The sequence below is a fragment of the Megalops cyprinoides genome, chromosome 22 (assembly GCF_013368585.1).
Source record: "Megalops cyprinoides isolate fMegCyp1 chromosome 22, fMegCyp1.pri, whole genome shotgun sequence".
Taxonomy (NCBI): Eukaryota; Metazoa; Chordata; class Actinopteri; order Elopiformes; family Megalopidae; genus Megalops; species Megalops cyprinoides.
Genome location: NC_050604.1, coordinates 2,008,755 through 2,034,772, shown reverse-complemented (window position 1 = coordinate 2,034,772; position 26,018 = coordinate 2,008,755). Strand labels below are relative to the sequence as shown.

The following is a 26,018-nucleotide window of genomic DNA, read 5'->3' as shown; positions in this document are numbered from 1 at the left end:
CTTGACACTCAGAGAGAGGAGAGGGGCTCTGCAACAGGGTGGCTGCCTGAAAAGCTGGCTTAGAAAACAACAGATCTTGTCCATGTGCCTGGGCTGCCTCTTTACCTGTGCTGCACTCCTGGCAAAGGAACTTGCCCTGGGGCTTGCAGGTAAGGCCCAGGCAGTGCAGGTGGAAGCTCCCGCAGCACTGGCCCTCACACAGAAGCAGGGCCTCCCCACTTTCTTCACACACCTGCAGATGAAGAACACAATCCACAGAACTCTTCAACACAGCCCAGGGGAAAGCACAGACTTCTGCCATTAGAGGCTCTTACTACCACCTGAATGTACAGATGACACACAAAGTTTATGTTCTTAAAGGCTGCTTTACGACAATTTTATAAAAACATGTAAATCTAAAACTTTCAAACTGTACAACACTACTGCCAAATCTAAACTCAAATTTGCCGACCATCTTCTACCCGCAAGGTAAAAACACCTTGAATACATCACCTTGGTTTCCAGAAACCAGACCTCTCTTATGCCTAGCAACTGAAATCCAATTGATTTCTGGATGTTGTATGTATATTTGCATGAAATGCTCAAAAAGTCCTTATCAAATTACATTCCCTTTAAAGTATAAACAACATGCAATTTTTCATGACAAATTGTAACTTGAATAAACAATATAGAAGACCCAATGCGAAAATAAAATAGCAAGACAAACAAAAAACACAGTGAGAAAACATAGAATAACAGACCAGGTAAACAAAAAGAGAAAAGACAGTGATGTGAATGCGGATAAGGGCTTGGCAATATGGAGACAGACACGGCGATGTCAATGTGGATAAAGGTGCAGTGATTTAAACGTGGGTAAGAGCACAGTGATGTGTATGTGGATAAGATTGCAGTGATGTGAATGTGGAGAAGGATGCAGTGATGTGAATGTGGAGAAGGGCACAGTGGTGTGGATAAGGCCACAGCAAAGCTCACTTGGCAGACGTTCTCCTTCTTGGTGCTGGTCCCACGGTCACCCTTTTTGGCAGCGTGTGTTTCGTCAGTGCTGTCACTGGGGGACTCAGAGCGCTATTACAAGAAGGGGACATAGGGATCACTGCTGTGCTCAACAGCTTGAGCCTGTTCAGTCCTCCCACACATTCACTCTAATCCCCTCACACACCTCACACTCCCCCCGCACCTCTGGCTCCAGGCAGGACTGAAGACGCCTCTTCCTGGGTCCTGGAGCCGTTGACTGCGTGCCCGAAACCCTCCTGCGCTTCTTCAGTGGCTCAGGCTCAGGCAGTGTGTGCTCTGCATGGGAATGGATCAACAGTCTAACTGATGCTGTGCAGCACCACAGGTGCAGCATTTCCCTCACCAGAGGTTTACATGGGTGAGCTGCCCAACTGACGCCCAGTTCTACTGGAGGAAAGCCAAAGTAAAATTGCCCTACCCTTTCACTCAACAGCCCCTGTTTCCACAGACTGTACACCTACTACACATTCTTACAAATAAAAAAACATTAATATTACAATCAAAACGTTATCAGAAATTATTAAAACATTAAAACATACGTGCACTTTTATGCAATACACAATGTGTGTGTCCATCCACAATCAAGAGATTAAACAATGTTCTCATGGTTTCAGACGCAGACTAAAATTTTATTTTTTCATTTTATTCATCAAAAAGCCAATTGGCCTACTTCCACTCAAAGACAAACTTTTACTTGCAGCTGTAAAGCTTTCCCCTTTTTGCTTCCCTTGAAGCTTTAATGTGTATTTGAAATGTGAAGCATACGTGTTAGTTGCATTTTCATTGGTTAGTCTCCGTCCAACGTGCTCACTAGACAAGCGCAAGCCATGAGTACCCTGGAGACCTATACATGCCTTTTCTCACTTTTAGAAGTTACTTACAGTCAGTTACTTTAACTGACTAGTCCCCACCCCCATGAACACAACTTCTTTCAACCATTGCTAATGTATTGCTCATACAGAGCTTAATCAGAACATGCAACAGATGTGCGATGTGCAAGTTATATTTTCAAATTCTTTAAATCCTAAAAAAAAAAAAAAAAAAAAAAAAAAAAGTTTCATCTTGATTTCACAGTAAAAACTATGGTTTTGAGAAAGTAAAATAAATTACCAAAGAGCTTGCATGGGGAGTGCTCAGGCTCTCTCTTCCTTTCTGTGGTCGGTTTTATTTTTAACTTCCTTTTCACTAGCGCAGTGGAATCAGCCTGCATCCACACACAGGGAAAGAATGAGGAAATTCAATTAGTGAAATGAGCAACAAATGATGAAAATCATAAAGAGGAAACTAAGGGGCACACAAAGGTCTGCCAGGGTATGACTGATCCCCCTAAATAATAATGCATTAAGAAATGTAGAAATTTAACCGCTACTCAAGTCTCAGCCCAGGAACTAGACAAAATGTTTATATACAAAATTATGGATCATAGATGAAATGAGCATCTTTTGCATTCGGCAGTGGAGACATTGCCACACTATTAAGTTAGAAACCTTTTGCTTCCTCAAATTGCTGTCCACTTTCAGCCTTTTCTTGGGGTGTTGTGCTTTTTCCATGCCTGTCACACTCAGTGGTCTCTTGGAGGGCTTCTTCAGCATATTTGACTTTCTTTGCCCTGAGCAGGGGAAATGAAAAGGTGTTCATGGTTTCAACTCTGCAACAGTAACTTGAACCAATCAAAGCCTCTTGTGTGAGAAATAAGCTTCAATGAAAGGTACTATTAGTACTGCTTATTATTATTATCATCATCATTATTAAATACCATGTCCCACAAAGCAATTCTTAAGTTGGCACTAATATTGGTATCACATTCCACTCCAAAGAGAACTCCATGAATGGATGCCTTTAAAAAGTCAATTTTTCCCTTGCTCCCGGTGAGCCTAAAAGTGTGCAGAGGTTACGAACCTCAACTACTTAAGCAAATATATTTTTATTGAAATGTTGATATTTATTAAAATGCTAGATGGAACACAGGAATAAAGAGATGATTTGCACTGTCTGCTTTCGGTTCCTAGAATTCACTGTAAATTAGGTATATCCCTTCCTCTTATTAACATGCAATTTGTAATCTGCTAAATTGGGGGAAAAAAAAATCTAAATCCACAATGCCAGTTTAGCCAATTTACTCAATTTACAGTTCATTGGTCTACTCTTAGTTGCAAAATTTCTATGGCAAAATGTTTCTTTGCTCATTTTTTTATAGTTTGCAAACAGTAAACCCAGAAACAAATTAATGATATGTGCTACTAATTTTAAAACTGACTGAAAAGAATACTGTTCTTCATAAAATCATGCATTTGAAAAGTCATGATCATTACTTAAAAAAACTTTTAGTTTATTATTAAATGTTTATTTTTGTAAGACTAGACAGATGTGTAAAATGGATATTTTTTAAACCTAACTGTAAACATAACTTCAGCCATGGGTTAAGCAATTCCTATACACTGTTACCTTGTTGCTGGCTAAATATCAACATTCATGTAGTAAACTGTGCATATTATAATAAACCATCTGATAATACACAGAGAACTGTGTCAGTCTTGGTAGACAATTTCTAGAACTTATCTTCTCAGGTTCAATTTATCTTGTCTAGCTGAAAATGTTCATGAGATAACATATATGTAGATAACATAAGTAGTAGTTAGGTTAATAACAAAAGCAGCCCAGTTAGGCTATTATTACACAGCTGCAATGTTTTATTAGGCAATAGGGTCCACAAATAACCCTTTGGGCAACCAGCCAGTTGGATGTGTCACCAGCCAAAAGAATTCCCGCAAATCAAGCTACATTTTAATTGCAGCCTTTGAGGCGTTGCTCTGTATGGTAGGAACATTGTATATTATTTACTAAAACCACTAGCCAGCAAGAAAAAAATCCAGCTAAAGAAAACAACTAAACCACAGAAATGTTTGCTACTACTACTAGCTAGTTAGCAAGCCAGACACATTTTCTAAGTACATAAAAAGGGTCTTCCCCTTTTCCGATTGCATGTGTCATTCTAAATATGACCTTCACTTTTCTGCTGTCTGTTCACACAGTGTAGTAGCATCTCCACATTTTTTAATCATTAGTACCAGTTATCAAAATATGTGATGTGACAGATACAGTGAAAACTTTTTATTTTAAACAAAAAGCACCAAATGACCCTGCAATTTCAACCCACCAAAGAGAAAAATCAATGGGCTGGTGGGTGTTGGATAGCTAGATGGGCTAGCTAGCTACATAAAATGATATTTAAATGTGTCATTTATTAAAGCCAAGATATTAAAGGCTATAACACCCAGGTTGATAACAGCTCATCTACATTTCCAGCTTACCACGATATAAACAACTTTGTTGAGGAGGACTGGAACAATACTAATTAGGCAATTAATGATTATCTAAAGATTGTGTGCTCCATGGCAGACAGGTTGCTCATACTGAGTGAGACTAATACTGAATGCAACCTAAAACGTACTGTGAATGTTACATAGTTGCTACTTACACCAGCCTTGTTAACTGTGTAGTTCTGTCTGTGTGATTTTAAATGACAAAGATTAAAGTTTTTGCCTGAGCATCCATGACTTTTGTTTTGCAGGTCCTGCAGACAGCAGCTCTTTGTTGAAAGAGTGAAATCTTTCAAATGAATTGCAATAACCTTTGGCACTGGTCCAGACACAGCTAGCTTTGAATGACGGTGTTGCATGGTATGTAACTGAAGATAAACTGTTCATGGAACAGTTTATATCCACGATCCAGTTTGGATCGTTTTGTTTTGCAATATATATCCACCGTTTCAGCAACCTGTGAGAGGTGGAATTTTGGCAGATTTGCCAAAGATCCAGAGAATATCAGACACACATTGTTGACCGGAAGTAACTTTACCCCCTGTTGCTTTCCAATATGGTGGTGTGAAAAAGGCCTATTACTGCAAATCAGGAAGATGCTCTGTATGCACTTTGAGGAAAATATGAGTTGGTCACAGAAGAAATCATGTAGATAGGGAACCATCCAATGGAGACAATACTGCCTAATATACAAACATAGGGCTGGGCTACATAGCTGTCATGATATATCGAATAGCTATCTTTAGCGCAATAACAGCTATCCCCAGTATGTGGTGTTAGGTTTTTTCCCCCCCCAATTTTTTTCCGTTAGTCATACCTGATGCTGGAGCACACCTCCAGTTTTCTGAGGCCATGTGAAATGCTTCTGGGGAAAAAAACGCTACTCGTATCTATTCAATGTTGATATCACAGCAACAGCACTATGCTGCTTCCATGTGGTAGATAGAAACACATGGCTACAAAGATAAAGAGTGAAAACTAGGGCTGTCAAGCAATTAATCTAATTAATTACATGCTTTGTGATTAATTAATCCAAATTAATCGCATATATCAATATTTTCTGTGAAAAGCATTTTATGTTCAAATTGTGCTTTATACAACAGTTAGTTCCGACCAAGTGATTTGATTGGACAACAGGCATTCCATGAGTGCTGATATTCAGTATAACAGCACTGGCACTTTTAAATACACATGTATCACTCCGCTTTACAGATGTTCCGATGCAATCATTGATTACACCAATGCGAACTTAATTCGCATTTACCGACAGCACAAATGTGGATATGTTTCATGTATGATATAAAAGAACCTAGCTAGCCTGCAGTTGGGTATGATAAATGCTTAAATGCACAGTGACGTATGGGGTCATCATAGAGTGCGATTAATCCGTGTTCATTTTTTTGACGCATTATTTTTTTCTATAATTAATTAATCAAAATTAACACGTTATTTTGACAACCCTAGTGAAAACATATGCTGTGTGTTTTTCAAAGATAATAGGTAAGTTCACCAACATACAGATACAAGTTATATTTTTCTGCCCTGGAAGCATTTCACTGTACTTTGGAGGCGTGCTCCAGCATCAGGTATGACTAACGGGAAAAAAAATACAGGAAAAAACCTAACACCACATACTGGGGATAGCTGTTATTGCGCTAAAAATAGCTATTTGATATATCGCGACGGCTATATCGCCCAGCCCTATACAGATATATTTTCTTTCAACTCATATGAAGCCAGTTTATAAATGCATCAGCACAGATCTGTTTCAAAATGTAAGACATTACCATGACAATACATAAAACTGTGCGCTGCCAGCTTACCTTTGCAATCTGACTTTATCCTTTCCTTGGCAGGATGAGATCTGGACTTAGCCGGTTTCTTGGCTTAAGGTACAAGAAAAAAAGTCCATAACTACTAATTTTAACATTGTTCTTCAGACGTTTTTGTTAAATCTCTGAAACTGATGGTATCATTACTGCTGCCTCACCTGAATCTGAGAGGTCTGGGGGCTGAAGCAGAGGAGTTTCTGTGCTATAGTCCACTGCCTGGCTCTTCCCTATGTGGCTTTTTGCCCTTGGTTTGAGTGCCTTGGGTTTGCACATCTTGTCCTCAGTGGAGGCAGAGGAAGGACCCTGGACAGAAAGAAGTGAATTAATCAGGAAAAGGAGAAAATTTAATGAAATGCAAAATGCTGATGATCCAAGGAAAACAAAACTTTTCCATGGCCATGTATACCTGATGTATGTTACCATTCATTACCAGGTAGCTCTTTAGGTGGTATTTGGTTTTGTGCGTGTATTTTCATGTCCAATTATATGATAAGACTAAATAATAAACAAAGGGGAAGAACAAAAAGTTGTGGTGAGACCTTCACAGAGCCACCGGAAGGCATGTCACCAAAGCATAGCCAAGGCATGGCATGGTAAAGTACATTACGGATGCAGAGCCATTGAACAGCACAGCAAAAATGCTGTACAGCAGAACAGCACAGCAGAAATATACTTCATTTGTTCTATATAACAATGTGAGGCTTATTTAATTACATAAACATATTGCTGCCATGGTAGATTGTTTAACATAATTTGAAGCACAGCTTGACAGTTTACAGCACAAAAAGGCATTCATGTGTGGCCAAGTGGGCAAAACTTTTTGCAAGAATTTGGATGAGTAACATGAATGTGTTTAAAGTATCTGGCTAGCTATAAATGTAAATCATTATGCTTTTAAACAACAACAGCTCATTAGACCAACTTAATTTATGTTTTATTAAATAAATGCCATCTCTTATTCAGTCTTTTGAAACCAGTTAGGGTTCTGACAGGGTGATGAGGCATGATAAAGGAGCTTGTGTTAACTTTGTGAAGTGAACAAAAGTGCCTAAATTATTTTAGGAAAAAAAATGTATGAAGCAGGCTACATTTGTTTTCTGTTATTTTAATTTTTTGTTTTGGTCTGTGTGATGGGTGCATTTTGAGCAAAATCCTGTCGAAAGATTACAAAAAAGCTTGTCACTTATATTTCATCCTCCATTTTAATGATGCATCAAAATCTTCCTTCTCAGTCATCAACTAAAAAAGTTTGTGTCATTTACGCCACTTGAGGAAATTGCTCCTATTGTGGTCAAACCCTTCTCTTGTTTTCCCCTTTTCCCTTGAATTTTCCCTTGAATAAGGGGGAATCGTTATTAAATACACCCTGCAAAAACAAAATTAAAAAAACCACACACACACTTCCAAACCGAACTTTACTCTTTTTAAGATGCTTTTATCCAAGAAAGAATGTCTGAGAATAAAGATCTCAATTACACCAACATGAGAAAGCATAAGAAGCCTTTAAACGGACCACCTGTACTGACCTGTGGGACTACCTGCCGCTTTGGTTTGTTTTGTGTAGGTAGTAATTGCTTCTGTTGCTGTCCTCGTTTTGTGCTGCTGGAGGCTTTTTTGAGAGGAGTCTTTTTACTCCGAGAAGTGCTACTGTTGGGAGAGGGGTCAGAGGGAGGGGCACCTTCCTTGGGGTGGGAGCTTTGGGAAGAGGGCAGCGGGCTGGGCTGCATGTCACCCTGGCCTTGCTCCAAACCCAACTCCACCCGCACATGGGGGTTGAGATGTGGCCGGCCACTGATGTAAGTGAAGGTGTATTTGGCGATTCGTTCCTCCTGTGCCATGCCAGCAGCTGCCACGGCCTGGAACACACCTGCATTCCACTGGGCCCGCAACCTGAGAGGCACCGAGCCAGGCTTCTGCTGGGGAGGATGACACATCACAACTCATTTCCCCATCTACACTTCAGATGCACATCACAACTAATTTCCACATTCACAGTGCAGTTACACAACTCATTTTCCCCATCTATACTACAAGCACACAGTACTCATTTCACCATCCACAGTGCAGTCATACATCACAACCCAACACGGTCTGAAATGAAGCTTGTTCAACAGCTAGTTTCATTTTTCATGAGCCAAAATAAGTTTTTGCATTTTCAAAAAATACCATAATTGTACAGAGCTGCTGTGCAACACTTGCTGTTGTGTTGTATAAGTGTTATTTATTTCAATTGATCTTAAAAATTCATATTTACAGTCCAGGTAATGACAAATTTAATTCAAAATGCACTTCTACTTGAACAACTTCATCAGACAATTTGTCGAACAGTAAATGAAGGAAAACCACAGATGAACACTGCTGAGCATGTTGTGTTCTACAAGGGTTCTCTGACAGCAGACCAAAGAAATCTGTTTCAAAAACCCAGTGGCTGCCCACTTTGCATTTGCAACATGGCTTTTCTACATTTAAATACTAGGGCACTGAAAGTCAACTTACCTCGCAGAGAAGGAGATTTAGACAATTCATTTTTAAAAAGAGAATGTTTACGGATTTACAATCTTAATATGCTTTCTCCCAAGGATCTAAACAAGAAATCTGACACAAGGCCCTTAATCTGACATAAGTCCCCATCTCAGCTCAGATACCAAACCGGTGTGTGGACTATTGAAAATGCATTTCCTGTACAACTTATATAATATTTTCTGTGCCTCTGAACTTAATTATGACAGCATGACAGTTTCATACAAGATGACATTATTGTAATTGTTTCATCACAGCTGCAGTGTTCACTTAATGTAAATTTTGTGAATTGTAAAAATGTGATTCATCTATGGTAATACACTATCATTATATATTTTCACACCTACGTGACGTAAACTGTGTTTAGTTTTATAATGTGTGTAAAAGTAATGTAAATGTAGCATTAATTCTGCAAAAGTTATTCAGAGTTTAGACAGAGTTAGCCACTTTGAGAGCACAGACTTCAGTTTACAGAAATGTAACAAAACTATTGAGAAAAACTCTAAACAAAGGGTTTCTCAGACTCAGATTCATGTTTCTTGTGTACTGTTCATAAATTACCTTTTCAACGTTTATTTCCATACAGGTTGCCAAAAGACATTACCTGATAAGAGCACATATCGCATATATGTACCTTTGTGTACATATTCATGCTACATCATCATTAACAGAATGACATTCAAATCCGCAGTTAGGGTTGAGTACCAAAACCCAGTGCCAATATGGCACCGGTTCCTATACGACCGATATCTACCAGACCGAATCGCTGGTGCTCCGAAATGGATGTTACATCCATGGCCCTTTTCTATTCCAACATGGCTGTGCCCCAGTGCACAAAGCAAGGACTATAAAGACATGGTTTGATGAGTTCGGTGTGGAAGAACTTGACTGGCCCGCACAGAACCCTGACCTCAACCCCATCGGGCACATTTGGGATGAACTGGAACGGACATTGCGAGCCAGGCCTTCTCGTCCAGCATCAGTGCCTGACCTCATAAATGCTCTACAGAATGAATGGGCACAAATTCCCCCAGAAACACTCCAAAATCTTGTGGAAAGCCTTCCAAGAAGAGTGGAAGCTGTTATAGCTGCAAAAGGGGACCAACTCCATATTAAAGTATATGCATTTGAATACAATGCCATTACAATGTAATGGTCAGGCGTCCGAATACTTTTGTCCATATAGTGTGTGTGTGTGTGTGTGTGTATATATATATATATATATATATATATATATACACACGTATATACATACATACACACACACATATTCGGTCACACCAGTGTGATTAGCCGTTAGCGCGTATGCTAAAACCAGTGCAATTAGAACACTAGAATGGAAAAATTCTACCTAATTTTAGCTTTGAGAAAACAGTGATTTAAGGTTTACAATTTTGTGCATATACTAACTGAAAACTATGAGAAACTTAACGCTGATGAAAACACAAACCATGTAACGTAACACATGCGATACATAGCATAAAAATAAGTTACGTGCTAAAAGGTTAATATATTGTTCAATTTCAAGTTCAAATTTGCGTCAGCAATAATAAAAAAGGCGTTTTTAATGTCGTCGACTGTCGTTTTGTCTTTTTTTTTTTTTTTTTTAAACGTATCGGTTCAGGCACCGTTTAGGCACCGATACCGTTTTAAAAGTATCGCTTTAGCACTGGTATCGGAAAAAACCCAAACAATATCCAACCCTATCCGTAATTAAGCATTTCTGGACACTATAGATCAGGGAGCCATGTTGTCATTCCATTACTGGGTGTTAATCCACTTCACTTACTGTAGTTTAACAACCAAAAGATTTTTCTCAAACTCAAAGTAACATACAGCTGACACTCCATTCTTTGAACTAATGCTCAGTCCTCTCTTCACTTATCCAAAAAGCATCCTCTCTTATCCAAAACACTTCCATTGATTTTGAGCCTCTATATCATTCAAGATTCTCTCTGAAATTGCATATGGTAAAAGCTGTTTTTTTATTTTTTCTTATTACTTCCACACATGCCCACTACTAGTAACTGCAAAGATTCATAAAAGGAGGTGGCATGTAAATGATCCATGTGCCAGCTATGACACAAATGTTTGATGTTCTGTGTTCATCTATACCAGGGGTCGGCAACCTTAGGCATGCGTGCCACCATTGGCACGTGGCAGCGTAATCATTGGCACACTGGTGATAAGCACGCGAGAGAAGATTTTTAATTTTTAACTCTTATTAAACATAACTTATTTTTATTCTATATAGCGCGTGTGTTATATTACATGGTTCATTATGTTTTCATTAGCATTATTAAGCTTCTCAGTTTTCAGTTAGCTCCTAAAACTGACATTCCACCAATGAGCGGAAAGGGGCAGGGGTGTAGCAAGCCCTGGTTGAATAGGAAATAAAATGCACTAAAGAAACGTGTCTTTGTGATAAACTACAGTCGGCCCTTTCGACAGGGTTGCCAGTCTGATTTCATGTGACGTCACATAGAAAACTGAAATCGTATTACATGCTATAAAAACTGATTCCCGACAAGGTTCACTTTGGAAAAAGCACTAAAACAACACTCTGCCAAGTGTTTACTTACAGCTGCTAACCATAGAAACAAACTGTGGCTATTTCTGCACAGGAACGAGTGTTGAAATTCATGGCTAAAATGCATGTTTTATTTTGTTTAGTTTGACCCGATCTCAGTAAGGAAAGCAAACTATTGCTATTTCAGTCAAACAAGTCAGTGCGAAGTCACTACCAATTAGGCAAAATAATTATGCCAAACCTGGCAGCCCGGGTTAGTGGATTCTGTTGGATTTCTGACCAATAATCTGTTGTTGGTGTCAAGGGCGTAGGTTTGATGTCAGCATTGGTAGGGACACAACAACCGCGGGCACATCGGAATTATCTAATATGACTTCACTCCAAAGATAATGCGAATGAGTTCGCTCAAATACTGGTAGGGAAAATTCTGTCCTCCCAAAATATTGGTAGGGACATGTCCCTACCGTCCATATGCAAACCTACGCCCTTAGTTGGTGTTATTAGTTAGCCAACGTTACTATAAAACGAAATTACCAAATCGTTCCGAGGGACCCTGTGAGTGAGAAGCTAATTTTCATTAAAGGTTTTGATATTGTGGCTCCCCATATTAGCTACCATATGGGGACATTTTGTGATGATGTGTAACTTAAATGTTGCTCAATGTAAACTTGGACAATACAGCCGTTTTCAACTTAATTTTCTAAAGCACCTTGAGTTGTATACACTTTGTCAGAAAGGTGTCTTTTCTTTTAAATATGTTTATGCTCCCAAAAAGCATATGGATGTTTTATGTTTTTGACAATCTTTGCTGCAAATTAATAAAATTACCATTAAGCAGATTAGTGTTTTTATTATTTTGAAAATTTATTTTAGATTTAGAATGCTAATTTTCTATAAAATATATCACATTTTAATGTAATTTCACATAACATCAACATTTATTTTTGGCCTGCAGCCCTCCAGATTAATTTTTGGCCCTTCATAAGAAAGAATTTGGGCACCTCTGGTTTAGAAGAAAATATTTTAAAGGGATTAATTTCTTCTAGTTATAATGTCTTATTTAAATTAATGTTCTGTTTAATTGGTTGGGCATTCATGTGCAATTTGTTCAATAAAAGAATGTTCGAAATAATTTATTTAATTTCTTTATTCAGTGGGCATAGGCTTTTCAATGTATGGGGTCTATGCTAGCAGTGTATCTATTAAAGCAGAAAGACAAAGGAACTGTATAGTTAACATGCACATTTCAACATTTATTTATCGCAAGTCATATCGTCATTGCAATATTGAACAATGTTATCGCACATTGCAGATTTTCCTCATATCGTGCAGACCTAATGTTAAACTTAATGTTGATATAGCACACTAATTAACAAGAACATTTCAAACTGGCACTTCATGTCAAAAAGGTTGCCGACCCCTGATCTATACAGATATTCCAGCACCAACTGGTCTGACACGTCTGGCCAGTTCAGCTCTGTCATTACTTTTGTATCAATACACTATTACTATTACTACGACCCGATACCATTTATACCTTCCTTTTTAAAATGGTTGGCTCGTCTCCTTTTGACAAGAAGCTTAAGTATAGACAAGAGTTACCCAAGACGATTATGTGCACCACCAATGGTTGTATGAGGTGGAAGTGAGAAAGTGATGAGGGTGATGTACCTTTCTGCGAACGGGACGAGAGGTGGCTTGCTTGGTCCTACCCCGGCACAGCTCTTGGTATTGTTCTTCACCCTCAAATGGCACCACGCTCTTCTCAAAAATGTAACCTCGCTCTGGGGTGTCACCGAAATACTGCACATGGTACAGCAGACTTGTTCGGCTATTGACAGCTGGGGGACAAAGAGAAAGATAAGTCATACACCTGCAGACCTTGTAAAGGCCTGACAAAACAGTCTCACTAATTCCCCACCCCCAGTACATAAAAAAATAGTAAAATATAGACATTAATAAATAAAAACAAAATTAGTGAACTAAATTCTGAGTGCACAAAATTGACTGAACAGAGGCATATAAAATGGTTCAAGGCTACAACCATTAGCTGGCACAAAAATCTGCAAACTACTACTATCATTTAGTAGATGTGCAGCCTTTTTCCTCATACTTAATGCAAACCTCTTTACCAAGTTTGACACCAGTCTTGTAAATGATGCACATTATACTCTATTACACGTGTCTGCCAAAATAAAAAAAAACACTTGAGTAAATGAGCGATACAAAGTATATTAAAAAGCTGTGCTTCCACACAAGTGTGGTTCCTGAGTTAATTAAGCAATTAACATTCCATCATGCTTAGGGTCATGTATGCAAATTCTGAGTAGGCCCAGCTTTCCATATTTTAGCTACCATGGCTACAGGAATAGATCTCAATGAACTTCAAAGGGGTAACTGTTGGAGCATATTTGTCAGGAGCCTTGGTAATAAAGACTCTTGAACTTGCTGATGTTTCATGAGGAACAGTGGCTAAGGTGTTGTTGGCATGGAAGACTGAGGGACAGACATCATCAACTAAGGGTAACTGTGGTTGCACATACTCCATGACTGATGCCCATGCACTGGTTCAAGATGCAAGGCAACACAGGCACACAACTGTCAACACAAAGTTGACTGCAAGTACAAAGCTAGGGAGCATGCAGTTTCTTCAAGAACAGCCCATGGAGAACATCACAGAGAGGGATACTACTGTCAGGCTACAGTACATAAACACCTTATTACAGCTAAAATGCACATTTCTCATTCATTTTTAATGTGGTGGAAAGAACAAAGCCAGTGGTAAAAGTGATATATTAGATGAGTCACCCTGTTCTCAACAAGTGGATGAGAACACCCAACCCTTAAGAAGGCATGGTAAACTCATTCTGTGTGATCACCTCTTCCCATGGAGAAGTATTTCTTTACTGATGAGCATTCTCTTCCAGGATCACAATGTCCCTATCCACAGGTCACAAATGGTCACTGAACCAATGTAAGCCATATGCCATGGCCATCTCAGTCCAGATCTCAACCCAAGTGAACACTAATGAGAAATTCTAGAGCAGGGCCAGAGACAGCATTATCCACCACCATCAACAAACACCAGATGATGGAATTTCTCATTAAAGATAGGTAGAATCCCTCCAATAACTCCAGACACTTGTAGAATCTATGCCTGTACATCCAGAGTCTGTGCTTGCAGACAGTGCTTACTGAGGCAGTTTTCAACAATTTACAACTGTCAAGTTTGTATTTTCCACAGTACTTCATCTAAAACAGTGTCATTGCCCAATCCAACTTGATTGACTTGTCAGACCTACTTTTGTTGCACTGCAATACATTAGTACTGACACCAGTTTCATTTACAACTTATAAAATTGCGAGAAGTAGTGGAGAGGATGTGCTGAGTGCAGTGACAACTGTTTTGCTTCATTTGCTTCACAAAGAAAATAATTCAGAAACATTAATTATTCTGAGTTTGTAGGCTACAGTAATTTTTAGGTAGAAAGAAAAGAGAACCTAGACAGCCACAACAACTCTGGGACAAAGGATCAAAGGATCCCTGTATGAGGGAAATTGCAAATCAAACACACAGGAGATCAAAAACACAAGTCATTTTTTACATGTTTTATATTACAGTTTGACTATGGTATATCTGGACAGGTAGAAATTTAATTTGGGCAATTTCTGACCCAGTTGCCCAATATGAACAGGAAAACAACTTCATGTTGAAAAAGTCACAAAATTCATCAGTCTACACTGAGAAAATACAGCCAACATCTTACACTGAACATGAACAATATTATGAAAACACGTGATGATGATGAGATGCTGTTCTCTCACCTTTGTGTTTGACATGCTTGTTGAGAGCTGGATCCGTGGTCACCATGCATGGCCACCAGGGGTACCCAGACACCTTGGTCCACACAACATCTCCAACACAAAAGCGCACCCCCAACTTCCCCTCCTCCCTCACCTCAGGCAGGGGCTCAGGCTGCTGGCACGCCTGGGAGGAGAGAGAAATGCCAGAAATCGAAATCTCAATACAATTGCACTTATAAATTCAACTCCTTTCATGAGCATTGAGAAAATGAGTGAAGCATTAAGACAGTCATAATATGAAAAGGATCTCTGTTACACAGTATAAGCAGTAAATGATTTGTAATCTCACAAGATTAGACAAGCCTTCAACCTTGGGGCCACATCACAGCACCCCACCAGGCTTTATATTTATACCACAGCATAGAATGGGCTATTCCTTAAGAAGCACATGTACACTCACTTCCAATGTACACAGAGGAGAAGGAACACACTAATCTGATCGCTGGTGTATTACCTAGCTAACTAAAGTCAGTATTTAAGTCTGAATGATCCATGCCTCCTCCATTTAAACAAGAAAATGGCAAGCAGCAACACAAGAGGGCAGATTAGAAATAATTAAAACTACTGTGGTTTATCTTTAAAAACTATTTACACCTGAAAGCAAGTACCCCGCAAACAATATGGACTGCCAAAAAGTGTGACCTTGAATATAGTAACTGAAATAGCATTTCAATGTCACTTCTGCTGTGTAACTTATTTTGTGTAAAAAGTGGTGGCAATCAGGATTGCTTAGTGTTGGCATTAAAAAATTGACTTCTACCAAGTGGTACGTGAAGAATTTGTTTTAAACATCAACACTTCTCAACGTGAAGACTAATCCTAGAAAAGCTGGAATGGCTAAGATACCTAATACTTCTTTGCTGACGGAGTTGGTGAGAGATGAAAGCTATACTCAGGACTGTGGTAGCAATCAGTGTTCAGTGAAAAGGGAATAGAGGCATATTTCTTGCACCAGTGTGAATCAAAAGAGAAAGGTCCAACCTTGTCTGGAGTCTCAACAACGTCCTCTGCCTTCAAGCTCACAGAAGACACCACTGGCACAGGCAGGAGACTGGGTTTGGCCTTGGGTCCTGACCTCATTGGCCTTTTCCTTTTCTTCTTCCCTACCATCCTCTTGCTGGGAGTCCCTGGAGCCACTGTAGGGTCCAGGCGTTCACCATCCTCATTGAAGCAGGACTCAAAGCGTGGTTTGCCATTGGGTACCATCTTGGTGATCTTCAGCTTAAGTTCAGGGGAGGTGCTCTTCCTCTGGGGACTAGCATGCTGAGGAGGGGTGTCTGCCCCCTTCAGGAGGGGAGCATCAGTTCCGCACAGCTTGGGCAGCTTCTCCTGCTCACCATTCAGAACACGGGAAGTCAAGTCCTTCAGCCTCTCATGACTGTGGCTACCCATCTTCTGAAGGACACTATCCTGAAAAGTGGCAGCTAGTTGGGCAGCAGCCTTGTCCATCAGGAGGGGGTCAGTGCTCTTGTCTGATCGGCTCTTGCGACTGCCCAGTGACTCTGAGGTCTGCTTCATGCTGATGGGGTTCAAGGTCTCTGGGATCAATGGCAAAGACCGGCCTTTGCAGTCCATTCCATTTGACCCCACTGTATCCAAGCTCATTCAACTGCAAGACAGAACAAAGAGAGAGTAAAAGATTAGTTAGTCACTGTAGAAAGTCTCTTCACAATGAGATTCAAATCTACCAATCCAATGTAGCAGACCTAAGCTGCTCAGCAACAGGCCTTGATATTAGTGTCTGTCCAACTGTGCAGGATAGGTGTGGTGAAACAAGTGAAGCATTCTTTCATGGTGGCTAATCAGGTAAGTCAAAATATCTGACAGGTTTTCACTGTTTGCAATACAATGATTTGGTTTCGTAACTCTTGAGCCAACATTTTGTTCAACGCAGAGAGACCTAGCCAGTGTTTTCATTTGTCCATTAGAAGTATGCAGCATTTACAAAAACACAGGTTTAGGTTAGCTGGCTACCTAACAATCAGTATGAATGTTGTTACACCAGCTACCTATCTATCCAACCACAGACAGATGAGATGACTCCTACTGTATCTATCTCACAATAGCACAATTAAGATAATGTAGCCAGCTAAAATTAACAGCTTTGAGTTTCATTTTCAAGTACTTGCTGCTGCATTCTCAAGACAAACCTCTGAAACACAGACGAAATCAAGAGTAGGCATGGTTTAGCTGGCTGAAGTGGTCAAAATATCCATGGAACAAGAATGTGAAATGAAAATTCACAATAGACTACAAAAGCATGCAGCATGACTATTCCTAGAAAGCTAGAAAAAGACTACAGTGACATGCATCCTAAATACACAGACTAATCTTTTTTCAGCTAGACTTATAGCTTGCTAGCAAGGTAAAGGGATACTGAAGAAGTTTAAAGCAACTAAATAGCAATATAAATATAATTCATTTTATGCTTGAGAAACAAAGTCTGACTAAACCGAGTTACTTGTCCAAAGCCCCCCTACATGAGCTACCTAACATCAGTAATGTTAGATTACTTTGCCAATGTCATTTGCTGATTGCTTGCTTGCTGGCAATCACATTTACCTCATTAAAATGTAGTCCTGTTGGCTAAAATGTGCCCATTTAATGTTGACTAGCTATCTAGGTTAGTTTGATTAAAGAGTTTGCTATGGAGAAACATCACTGTCCTTTTCACAGAACATCTAACTGCATCTTCCAGCATCCAAATCATGTTAAGCATACTGGTGTCACAAAAGATGGTTATGAGTATGACAGAAATGTTAGTTAGCTAACTCAGCAGCCAGCAAACCTTCTCAACTAGCCAAAGCTGGAGAAGTGTTATAAAACGTAACTAGAGTAGCTAATCCAATTAAATTTTAAATAAAAAAAAAAACCTCCATGGACAACCCACAATATGTGGAGGAGAATCTCTATAACAAGAGACCACATGGGGGCTACTGTTCATGCTGATTTTGTCTCTGCACTTATTAACTGGGCCTTACGGAAAGCTTCAGTGTTAGACTACATTGACAAAGCTTAATCAAGTTACATTATACACCGGGGTCAATAAATTTCACTAAAATCACTTCATCTTAGAACTTCATTTCAGTGTATCTTAAACAGTTTATTTTATTTAAGATATTTTACATTTCAGATTCATAGTGCACACATAAGACATGAAGCAAAGCATGCTGTTGGGAAAACCAAGCAAAGCAATCATTACTTATATTCATATTCTGGCTGAGAGGTATTTAATCAATGCATATTTAAGAATAATGAATGTATTTAAATAAAGCATATTCTGGTCTTCATCAAACAAGAGTACAGGAGTTTTTGTCAAACAGCTAGTGGAAGATGGTGTCACTGACTGGAAGACTAGACTGAGTGATTTCACAGTGATGGTCTATCAGTAATTGCCAGTGGCAAAAGTAGTGAGAAAATTTCTATAAATCAAGATCACACACAGACCATGCTACATTGCCCAGAGACTTCAGCTGGGCATCAAGGTCATATAGATTTGGGATAAGCCTGAGATTGAAGCAGCTTCAAGAAATTAACATTTCTATGACCACTGTCACTAGTCACAAAAAGAGCTACAGATAACAGCATATGTACTGGATGAAAAGGTTTCTGCTGACTACTGGTTCCCTGACAATAATCATGTATCCAAAGTAATACAATACGAAGAGCAAAGCTCTGCATGGAAACTCAAAACTTTCTTTTCAAGGTCAATTTGGTAGCACAATATTTAGTAATTGATGATGAATCCACTGGAAATGTCATATTGCACGTGACAGTTGTACTGTCATTGTCACTCACTTGCAGGACATGATGAATTCAGACAGTCACACTATGTACTGGTCGTAAAAACACCTCTTAACTATAGTCCAAGAAAAAGGTAATTTCAAGCGTCATTATCAATGTATGCAATCAAACTCAAGTGTTCCTCCACCTGCCTGCTGTGATGCATACAGGAGCAAAGGAGTTGAGCCAGCCAGCTAGGTGGAAGGAGATTAACAAAAGAGTAGCTCACCAAAACATTCAACAAAATCACATAATGGCATACGTTTGGAATGAAATAATTTAAGCGCTGTTTCGATCAGTATTTAACGCGAAACTAATTTATGTTTATCCCGTTTGGAGCCGTGTCTACAAAAAAAATCGAATTCACGTGTGCTGCATTTCAGAATGCAAAGTGTTCATTCTAAAAAGCACCCTACACAAATATTGGGCATATTACTTTGTCTTTATCAAATTGCCCGTTGTATAATTACACTATAAGGTTATAATGACAGAAGTCTGAGGGGAATATTGCATTGAATATAAACATTACAACAATATATAACGTTAAAGTGTTTTGGAAATGTAACATTATGTCCCTTTGTAGGCATTTTATCACATTACTGCCAGTGTGTATCCTGACCACGTAAAGTTAGGGATGGTTCGTAAGTTAATTATTTTACAATCAGGTTGCTTACAAATAATTAGGTTTCTCTGCTATCTGAGTAGATCGTGCTTAGATATCCACTTTAAAATCTTGCTTACAAAAGCAAAATGAGTGAGAACTGAGCGCTGTGTTGTGTGACCTAACGTTAGCGCTAGCATGGTATTTATCTTGCTTGCACAAACTGCCACGGGGGGTGGCATGTTGCTAAAAATGGCTTCCCATTAAAGTACCAACAAACTGATCTGCGTGTGCATCCTTAGGTAGGTACATAACCGAGTGGCTACAAATGAGACGAATTTAGCGTGCCAATATGAGCTATTCGCACCATCTTGTAACGTGATGCTTCGAATCATTCCCCTGTCGTTTCTAGGTATGAGGAACAGTATACAACCGTTCTTGGTATCATTGCTTTAAACAGCTAAGGCAATTATCTGCGGCCAGTAAGTAAGTCAATATCCATCGAGTACAGCACCTTTCGACATGCCGTGGCGATTTTGTTGAACTGGACAGTCTAACTACAGTGGGATGTTACCTAATTAGACTAAAGTCAGCTCATTTCTGCTTGGACCCTTTTCACCGAGCGCAGTTCTAACTCGCCAAAGCAGGACAGGCTGCTATCTGCTGGCATGCTTAAACGCAACTCAAAAATGAATCGCCTTTCAACAGACATATTTCACTCATTTGTAAGGCAGCTTGCTCGCTAGTCGTATGTTGAATAAGTAAGACTTGCATCAATGGAGTTGGATGTTGCCGCAAAACACTTTTAAGGGCCATTTTGACTCATAGCTCCTGGCTACCGCTAACCCCCTGAACACTACGTACCCACTACATGTCTGTCTCTGAAACAGAATAACGTTAACTACCTAACTACTGTATTGTCACATTGTCCGGTACAGTTACTTAAAAAACACATCTAGTGAGCTACCGAACATTCGCCAACGCTCACAAATATACCCATTCCCTCAGCAAATAACTTAGCTAGTTGCCAGCTGTAGGGTAGGCCAGAAGGTAAATCACCAAACAATGTGCAATTATTGGACAGCTGCACTGTGATAATATCTTCGGCAATAAAGCTGCCGTATGATGGTGCTAAATAATCCATATTAACCAGGCTGTTCGCTTTAGATGGCCAAACGGTGGCTAGCTGCTGACTCACTGACTCGCGGCTAATTTCTGCCCCGCTAGCAGGCTAACTAATACAAGTGATCACGATACAACAGAAATGACCTTTCCTCTTTTTCTTATCTTGGAAGGGAGTAATGTAAAAAAAAATGCAAATACAATGCACGGGTTAGACGAAATGACAATGTAAAAGAATAATAACCTGATTGTAGCATCTTCCAAGCGCCGACAACATGCAACCAGATCGTACGCTTGCGGGAAACTCTAATCCCAATCAGCGCGAAAAATACTCACTTCCGATTGGCTGGCAGCAGCGCAGCGTTTAACCGGCCTTTTCAAAAAACAACTTTGCCTTTATGTCGCCCGGAAACAACATCCCAAACCTTTCGATTTTTTGCTCGCACAGATAGTCGCAGTACTTATTATTTATTATATATTTTAGTTTTTTTCCCAATAAATTGCATTTTTCACAACTCATAAAACTATGAACCGGCTGTCCGAGCCCTCCACAAATTAGGGGAAAGGCATCCTCCTTGACTGACGTCATATAAATTGTGCCAGCGCTTCAGAAAATGTGTCCAGATTGGGGAAAACGCCAAATGATCCAGATAGCCCGAAGATTTTAAGGAGATATATGATGTAATGGTGCGCCGTCGTAGCAAACTACAATTCAGAGTTATGTGATTATATTTCATCATTTTCATTATGGCAGACGATCTTATCCAGAGCGACTTTCACGGTGCACGCAGTGAAGTGTTATGAAAAGTTGCATAAACAGGATACACTGACACATTGAACAAGCCTCAGTCCTACACACACAAACATGATTGACATGTTAAGTGCAAAGCAATAATTGTGTGTGCGTGCGCGCGCGAGAGAGAGAGAGCGAGAGAGATGTTTAATTCAGTGTATACTTTTATTGTGCAAGCTTGTTTCCCAAGCATAGCTAGTTTTTCCAACATATTTTGTGACACTCTTCAGTGCTGGAAATGTGCAAATTCAAATGTCACGACTGCTACAACAAGTCACTGGCATTTCAACTTAGCTAGTATTATCCATCTATCACTCAATATGCCTGCTTTACATTCAGTATCTCCATTAAAATGCTGTTGTTGTTTTTTTTTAATAAGTTATATGGTCTTAGCACCACAGATTGAAAAGGGGGGATTTTACAGCCGATCTGGCAACCTCCATTTTCCGCGCATTTGCCATAGATCATGGGGCCTATTCCTGCCTTCCATACATTTCACTCGGGGTGGCCATGTCCCTATCCCACCCTTTATTCGAATGAATACTTGATGTGACGTTCTGCTGACATCAACACTGTCCGTACTTGACTGCTATGGCAAGCCGCTCGTCGTCAAAACGGGCAAACGTATACGTGTTCCGTAGTTTACAGAACGCGCTAGATTAATACTTTAATAAATAAATAACATTTAATAATAATTACCAATAAAATCATGTTCCTTCCTAATGTAAAATCACAGTCATTATTTAACATGTAAAATAAGATAACAAACGTGCAATGCTTGATTCTTTGTGGTATTAGATTCTGAGAGGGGGTCTTCAAATTGTAATAGAACCATTTTTATATTGTTTATTAAAATTCTGATCGGACATCTTTATAGCAACCTTTCAATGTCCTCATTTACATGCACACAATAATATGATTATTATCAATGCTGTGGTAAAGCCAATAATTCAGTTGATCCGTTTACATGTCTCTGTCCAAAGTGAGTTACAAGTGAGGTAAAGCACAACACAAGCAAAAAATCCATAAGGAGTCAACAATATTAGAAGCACTGCACTACCAGGTTTCAGTGGTTGGCTAGACAAGATAAAGCCAGCTGGGAGAGCTAACGAGTGCATTAAACCATTAGATTACTTTTTTTTTTTTTAATAGTTTAGTAGGAAACAGATTTGAGACATGAGAAATTCCTTTAGGGGGTAGTGTTTCAACTGCTCAGGTAACAGCAGAAGAGCTGTGTCTTCAGATGTTTTCTGAAGACAGAGGGGGATGTCTGGAGACGACGGCGGAACAAGTTCTGGATAGTGATTTTGCACCATGATGCGATGGGACCACCTGACCTGATTAATTTAGATTAATTAATCACAAAGAATGTAATTAATTAGATTATTTTTTAATCGCTTGACCGCCCTAGTTTTCACTCTTTGTCTTTGTAGCCATGTGTTTCTATCTACCATATGGAAGCAGCATAGTGCTGTTGCTGTGATATTAACATTGAATAGCAACGAGTGGTGTTTTTTTTTTCCCAGAAGCATTTCACATGGCCTCAGAAAACTGGAGGTGTGCTCCCGCATCAGGTATGACTAATAGGAAAAAACCTAATGCCCCATACCGTTATTATAGTTGTTATTGTGTTAAAAATAGCTATTCGATATATTGCGAAGGCTATATCGCCCAGCCCTACGGAGAGATAGCCTGTAGGAGATGGGAGGGGATTGGGTCCAAGGGGTAGGTGGTGGGTCAGTTAGAGAGTAGAAGCTTGGAGATGTCAGCCTCAGAGATAGGGGAGAATATGGACAGTAGTGTGTTGCATGTGAGTGGAGACTGGCTGTGAATGTGTGGAGTGGAGAACTGACCGCTTATGGCTTCCACCTTTCCAGTGAAAAAAGTGGCAAAGTGATCAGAAGTGAGAGAGGTTGAGGGTGGAGGCGGCAGTGTAGGGCAGAGGAGAGTGGTGAATATTGTGAACAGTTTGCGGGTTTCTGAAGTGTTGCTGATCCTGTCCTGGTAGTAACTGGCCTTGGCAGTTAGATGTGTGAGAAGAAAGAAGAGAGGAGAGATTGATACTTGGTCAGATTGGCGGGGTTTCTGGATTTGTGCCATTTCCTCTCGGCTGCCCTGAGCATGGTCGCAGAGAACCTCAGAAAGCCAGGGGTTGGAGGATGTCGTGGCCAGGAGGATAGAGGTCAAATGCTGTCCAGACAGGTGGTTAGGGTGGAGCAGAGAGTGTCAGTGGCATCATCTACATCATCTCCTCTAAGTGAGGAGAAGCGGTTTGGAGAGGGGAAAGAAGCAGAGATCAGGGAGGAGGTTGTGGCGAAAGGAAATGGGAGGAGGAGAGGATGGTGGACATGGAGGGGGACACACAGTAAACTGAACAAAGAAGTAATCAGACATGTGTAGTGGAGTGACAAGGAGGCTGTCAGTGAGACAGTTATGTGTCAGGATGAGGTCCAGCTGGTTGCCTGCTTTGTGAGTCGCTGGAGTGCAGACGTTTCAGGTCAAAGAAGGCCAAGAGAGTAATGCTGGCCCTACACACTACACGGAGACTCCCCGACTTTCGAAACATGTTTAATATTTACGACTTGAAATCCTGTAGTGTAAGGAACAGCGATGGAATATTGAGCAGAAACCCGCAATAGCCAATGAGAGCAAGCTGACCGGGAAGCGTCACCAACCCAGCAACTGACAGTTAACCTAGTTCGTACAAGCCCAGAGCACAGTAATATTGTAACGAGAGTGTGAATATTTTTTAAAAGTAAACGTTTATAGAATTCATATCCCCAACAGAAATGATTATGATATACTTTTGAAACCCGCTAAGGTAATCGCGATTGTTTTAGGTTGGAATTATCACCTATCTGTCTGTTTCCTTTCTGGGTTGGGTGCATTGCATTCGGGAATCACTGAGTTGTTAATTAATGACAGGTATGCGTGCGGCCACTGTGGACAGACTGACGGTTGTCTGACTAATGAGCGACTGATTGATAGCCAAGCGGCTCTTTAAATAACACACATTTGGATGTGTGTGTTCGTTGTTTTCACCGGTGAAGACTGTGCGAATTGGGAGACACGCAAACAAGCTCATAACTGTGCAGTATTGTTATTTCTTTTATGCTTGAAGTATTGATACTTATCCAGCCTCTGTAACTAAGGAGTTCCATTTGTATTTTTTTAAATATAGTATTCATGTATTAAGCGTTCCGCTAGTGGCTCGATTTGTTCGGAGTCTGGTGCGGTTAGATTGCAAATCTCTTCCGGATCTGGTTGCACTCGCGTATTGTGTGTCCCAGCTCGCACAGGTCTGTGACGTCACGCAGTCCCTGGAATCACCACTCTGAAATCGTTTAGTATAAACACCAAGTGTGTGGTCCTGCGTCTTGACTGAATCGTCTGCTGTGTGCGTTCCTACGATTAAATATTAAAAGTCGATTAAATCTTGTCTGTGATCTCCCACGTTTTTTAAAATCGATTAAGATTTCAAAATCCTCTAGTGTGCACCAGGCATAAGGGGGTCTGCAATTTGGTTTGTTGAGGTGGATATTCAAGTCGCCGGATCACAAGCGTGCTGCGCCTGAATGGGCACAGCCTTGTGGGGAGCAGGCATGGCGGGGTAAGGAGAGAACAACAATAGTAACACATTGTCTTATATTTTGATTGTGGTATGTAACATTTAAAATTCCACTCTCCTTGTAAAATTGTACCAAGTTGATGCATCAAGAGAGAATCTGTTAAAAATATGAAAACATAAACAAATAGCATGCTGATTGCCTAACAACTGAAATGTGGATGTAATGTTTTTAACTGAGCTTTAAAGCTAAGAATAGTGAAAGGCAAACAAGGTTTGCACCTCTGCCTGCAATCCTCACTCTGACACAGGTAAGACTATTGCTCTGTCCTTTTGAGTGAGTGGCTTGGTTTTGTATACAAACTTACCGTTTAACAAACGGTGGCTGGCAAACTTGACTAAAGTTAACATTAGTGACAAGCCTTCTTTTCTGTGATGTAAATGTTAACTTGCTGTAATTAATGAACAGGTTTCTGTCCTTGGGCCACATTGCTGAATCTAAAGCCAAAGGTTGCCATTTTTAAGGCAGTGTGATAGAGCTTGGCAGCACTGAAAGTGATATAATTCTGTCAGCTCTCATTTGAGCTAACAAGAATATACACCTCAATGGTTAATTGTTTTTGGGCATGATGACTTGCACATGATGAGCTCATTAGCAAATAGTCATGTTTTACTGCTATGTTTTCAACCATTTGTTTGAACATGGATATATGAGGTGGTAGGCATCTTAAGTGTTTGTGATACTTTACAATAAGGGTTTGAGCCAACAAGGTCTGGACCTTCCTCACACTTAACCCCAGACAGGATTACCTCACCCACAGCCAATACACAAGGACAAGTGACGATTTAAACAAAACTTGATTAACAATTGTTTCTCTACAGCGATTTTCAACAGTTAATGTATTACAGGACACAAGGTGTTGGTCTCCTCCTTTAAATTCCCTCCTCAGGACCAGGATGCTGCTCTTCTGGATGTGAGCACCCTGCGGGTAAGTGTACCTGTGTAGCAGAGCTGAAGTGTTTAGCTCGTGTGAGTCCTGCGTAAAGCCTTAGGTAGCGGGTAGCAGGTAGCCG

General features: G+C 40.0%; 1 protein-coding gene across 1 annotated transcript in view; it reads right to left on the bottom strand.

Annotated features, from left to right (window-relative positions):
- Window positions 1-20,901, bottom strand: part of nsd2 (nuclear receptor binding SET domain protein 2) — a 43,134-nt gene extending 22,233 nt beyond the window's left edge. Inside the window, 12 exon segments of the mRNA XM_036517412.1 lie at window positions 106-232; window positions 973-1,065; window positions 1,160-1,290; window positions 2,125-2,218; window positions 2,502-2,623; window positions 6,158-6,220; window positions 6,325-6,469; window positions 7,693-8,079; window positions 12,888-13,057; window positions 15,042-15,204; window positions 16,062-16,689; window positions 20,831-20,901. Of these exon segments, the coding sequence (XP_036373305.1) occupies window positions 106-232; window positions 973-1,065; window positions 1,160-1,290; window positions 2,125-2,218; window positions 2,502-2,623; window positions 6,158-6,220; window positions 6,325-6,469; window positions 7,693-8,079; window positions 12,888-13,057; window positions 15,042-15,204; window positions 16,062-16,685 (2,119 nt within the window). The 5' untranslated portion in view covers window positions 16,686-16,689; window positions 20,831-20,901.
- Window positions 20,902-26,018: the final 5,117 nt, after the last annotated feature.